The following is a 4,591-nucleotide window of genomic DNA, read 5'->3' on the forward strand; positions in this document are numbered from 1 at the left end:
TTTATGTGTTTATATTTCAACATGCTTCTTATTTGTTTAGTATCTTTATGCTTAGTATTTATATTTTTTTCAACATGCTTCTTTATTGTTTAGTATCTTTATGCTTAGTATTTATATATTCTTGAACATGCTTCTTAATTGTTTAGTGTCTTTATGCTTACTATTTATATATTTTTCAACATGCTTCTTAATTGTTTTCTCTTTCTCAATGCAGGTGATTGAACAATATGAGCGGCGGCAAGGAGGACTCGTCGAGCTTGCTTAAGAAGATGCAACAACGCAAGAACAATGTTAGAAGGAGTGAGAGGGAACCGCGTCGCAATCCGCGTTACGAGGACTTTGCGGTAGGAGGAGGAGGACGAGGACGAGGACGGGGACGAGGTGGTGGAGCTGGAGGTGGCTTGGGAGGAGGTGGAGGTGGAGGTGGAGGTGGAGGTGGCTGGGGAGGACCGGACTTTGAGCCACCACCCTCGGCTTCAGGCGACGTTGCTTCTGGGTTCTTTTTGGAGGGGACGTCTAGAGAGGAGGCGGAGACGGAGTCTAGAGCCGAGGAGGACTCTAGCCGCGGGTTTGAGACTCCGGAGGAGGATGGGCGGCCGAAGGCACTGAAGATTCGTGGGGAAGCGAGAGTCCCCGACGAGAGGAAGGAGCCTAAGACCCATGAGGCGAAGACCCTTATTATTCCTGCTGGCCCTGAGTAAGTGTACTAATTTGGCAATTTCGATTTTCAAGTACTAATGTTTGATTTTCATGTGCTAATGTTTGATTTTCATGTGCAGCAATTGGATATTTCCTCCGGGGGTCAAGGGGCGCCTGCCTAGTAGCATGATTGGAGCTTTGCTTAGGAAGTTCTGGCCGGGCAAGTACTATCCCCTCGGCACTGTCCCAGCTGGCGAGAAGAAGCTAGCCACTACTTGGACGGACTACGAGAGTGCCCCTGGCGTAGGCTTCCCGACGGCTGCTGAGGCCGTGATGAGAAAGTTTTGGGTAAGACATATTTTCTCGAGCTTCGTTCATATTTGATGACCCCAATGTTCTAACTCATGAATCTCACAATTGTTTTTTGCATGATTGAAGTGTTTTTATCGTGTGGCGCCCGAGGTTGAGGAGACGGCCGCGAACAGGACTTTGCGGGCGACTTGTGAGAGGTTGACACCGCAGGTGTGGTACAACCAAAGGATCACGTCCGCCAGTCACTTCTGGGCAGAGAGAGGCGAGAGGGTCCATAAGCCGGACATTGTCGGTAAGAATGCTAAGGCCGAGTACGAGATGACGGTGGAGGACTACATGTCGGTGAGTAAAATGTCAATGAGATTCTACATTGCTACTAAGTTGCGATTGCATTAGATTGAGTTGAGTATTGCATTTTCAGGTTATCCCCGATTGGGCCGAGCCGCATGCCGAGGCATGGGAGGAGATGGTTAGGACGAGGTGGCTCAAGATGGACGAGGACTTTGCAGCCGTGGCGAGGCGGAACGCGGAGAACCGAGGCGACGGTGGCACACACTGTGGGGGAAACCTCAGCTACGAGCGCTACAAGGGGAAGACGGTATGTATACATTTTATTTTCCTTCAGGTTCAAAGTTGGTACTCACAACATTTCCTTTCGCGATGCAGAGGGCCGCGTTAGGACCCGAGGAGGAGATGTCTGACCTCGAGATATACAACAAGATGCGGCTTAAGAAGCCCGATCTCTCGCAGCCTCAGCCCTCGCTCCCTGAGTACTTCGGCACCTACGCCGAGGACGTCGAGAACTACTGCGAGATGGTGAGGCATCGTCACCCGGAGGTGGATGACCCCATGAGCGCAGAGGTCGACGAGGAGTCGTTGGTCCTGTCGTCCGGAGGGTTGCCGCATGGCCGTCTCGCCATGCTGAACAAGGCCGTCAAGCATACCCTCACCACGACCTTCACGCGTCTCAAGGCGGGACTCACCAAGGACAGCCCCCCTCTCCCGCCTCGTCGCCGGGCTCGGCAACAACCCGCATACGACGTAAGTTTCCCTCATTTCCATCCTCTTTCGGACTTTCGTTCATACATTGCTAAGTGCTAACGAGACATGAATTTGTGAAATTGTAGCCTGACTTCGAGGCGGCCTACGTGGCCGCTCATCAAGAATATCAGGTGGCCTTCAACCAGCACCAGCAGCAGTTCATGGAGTACATGGCATATATACATGTAAGTTCCAACCTTTGTTTTCGCAAATGATGACAAGTCCCACTTTCCCCTAGTTTGATGCTTCATTTCTGCAAAGACTGACATGTAAACTATCTTGCAGGCGTCGTTTGTGGCCAATCAAACTGGACAGACAGCGGATTTAGGGCCGATGCCTCCCTTTCCGGGGCCGGCGCCAAACATGCCATCGAAGGAAAATTTCGCTGCGGAGTACTATGGGAGAACAACGGTAAGTTCTTCGCCAAACCGAATACTATGGCTTTCCTTTGCCTCGCAAATTGCTAACATCTCGGGAACATGTGTGTAGGGAACGGGATGTTCCGGAAACCAGGGTGGTGGGAGGGACATGACACCGGTTCATGATGGTGGTCCTTCTCCCGGTGCTACACCCGGTACTTCTCCCGGTACTTCTCCCGGTCCTTCTCCCGGTGGTTCTTCCGCAGCTTCTACCGGAAGGAATCGGCCCGGGCCGGTGTCTAGCGGCGACGAGCTCCTCTAGTTGTCCCATGCATGTATCTTATCGACACGATACTATGTATCCGGAGCTATGTTATGAGAACATGATTTGTAGCTATTTGAACATCATGTGATGTCTATGTGCAAAGTCCTGTGAATTATGCAATATATGTGCTGTGAAAACTGTGAAATCTGTGCAAACTGTGAAATCTGTGAAAAACTGTGAAATCTGTCAATTTGGCAATTTTGTGAAATCTGGGTCGACGCTACGCCGACGGCCTCCCCCTCGGCATAGCCTCGACATGGACCAAATGGTCAGGGCTATGCCGAGGGCCTTGATGACCCACAAGTATAGGGGGTGTATCGTAGTATCTTCGATAAGTAAGAATGTCGATCCCAACGAGGAGCAGAAGGTGTTGACAAGCAGTTTCGATGAAGGATTCACTGTAAATGCTCACAGACAAGTATTCAGGGGGGTTTGATGTAACAGTTGAATAAAGTACGAGTATGTAAAGTGCGAGAGTAATAATTGCAGCGAGTGGCCCAATCCTTTTTAGCACAAAGGACAAGCCGGTTTGTTTACTTATAATGACCAAACGTTCTCGAGGACACACGGGATTTTAGTCTAGTGCTTTCGCTACATACGGCTAAATAATCTTCATTGTTGTGATAAGTGTTGTGTGGGTGAACCTATGCTAATGTACCGCTCTTCCTAGGACTAATACATACTTGTGATTATACCCCTTGCAAGCATCCGCAACTACAAGAAAGTAATTAAGAATTAAATCTAACCACAGCCTTAAACTCTGAGATCCTGCGATCCCTCCTGCATCGATATACCAACGGGGGTTTAGGTTTCTGTCACTCCGGCAACCCCGCAATTGGCAAACGAGTACAAGATGCATTCCCCTAGGCCCATAAATGGTGAAGTGTCATGTAGTCGACGTTCACATGACACCACTAGAAGAATAACACCACAACTTAAATATCACACCATTGAATATTACTCAACCATAGTTCACTACTAACATTTAGACTTCACCCATGTCCTCAAGAACTAAACGAACTACTCACAAGACATCATACGGAACATGATCAGAGGTGATATGATGATGAATAACAATCTGAACATAAACTTGGTTCAATGGTTTCACTCAATAGCATCAACAACAAGTAGAAATCGATACCGGGAGAGTTTCCCCTATCAAACAATCAAGATCAAACCCAAATTGCTACGGCGGTGGCGGTGTCCAGCGGTGATGACGGCGGTGATGATGGTGGAGATGATGATGATGGTGATGGCGATGATGTCCAGCTCGATGACGGTGTCGATGGCGTCGATTTCCCCCTCCCGGAGGGAATTTCCTGGCGGATTCTGCCCGCCGGAGAGCTCTTTTCTCTCTGGTGTTCTCCGCCCCGCAGAGGCGGTCTGTAACTCTTCGCGAGGTACCCTCTCGTGGCTTAGGTCTTCGGGACGAAGGGTTTGGCGGAGAAAAGGAGGCGAAAAGGGTCGTGGGCCCCCAGGACCATAGGCCGGCGCGGCCGGGCCTGGGCCGCGCCGCCCTAGGGTGTGGGCCCACCACGGCTCCTCCTGGCTCCTCCTTATGGATTACTTCGTCATCTTGAAAAATAGGATTTTTGGTATAATTTCCTTCCAGAGTTGATCTTCCGAAATATTGCGTTCTGACGGTGCTTTTTCCAGCAGAATCCTGGCTCCGGTATTCGATCCTCCAATAATGATGAAACATGCAAAATAGATGAAATAACATAAGTATTGTGTCCCAATATGAAATATATCAATGAATAACAGCAAATTATGATATAAAATAGTGATGCAAATTGGACGTATCAACTCCCCCAAGCTTAGACTTCGCTTGTCCCCAAGCGAAACTGAGCTCGATAGACATGACCACATGTTTATGGAGTGAAGAGTCGATAAATAAAATACGGACAAGAAGCAT

General features: G+C 49.2%; 1 protein-coding gene across 1 annotated transcript; it reads left to right on the forward strand.

The window, feature by feature from the left end:
- The first annotated feature begins 1,841 nt into the window (after nucleotides 1-1,841).
- On the forward strand, nucleotides 1,842-2,693 carry LOC127300449 (uncharacterized). The gene is made up of 4 exons (XM_051330549.2): nucleotides 1,842-1,992; nucleotides 2,079-2,177; nucleotides 2,278-2,403; nucleotides 2,482-2,693. Exons 1-4 carry the CDS (start codon nucleotides 1,870-1,872, stop codon nucleotides 2,671-2,673), a joined length of 540 nt encoding a protein of 179 aa, XP_051186509.2. The 5' UTR covers nucleotides 1,842-1,869; the 3' UTR covers nucleotides 2,674-2,693.
- Nucleotides 2,694-4,591: the final 1,898 nt, after the last annotated feature.

Source organism: Lolium perenne, chromosome 5 (genome assembly GCF_019359855.2).
Source record: "Lolium perenne isolate Kyuss_39 chromosome 5, Kyuss_2.0, whole genome shotgun sequence".
NCBI lineage: Eukaryota > Viridiplantae > Streptophyta > Magnoliopsida > Poales > Poaceae > Lolium > Lolium perenne.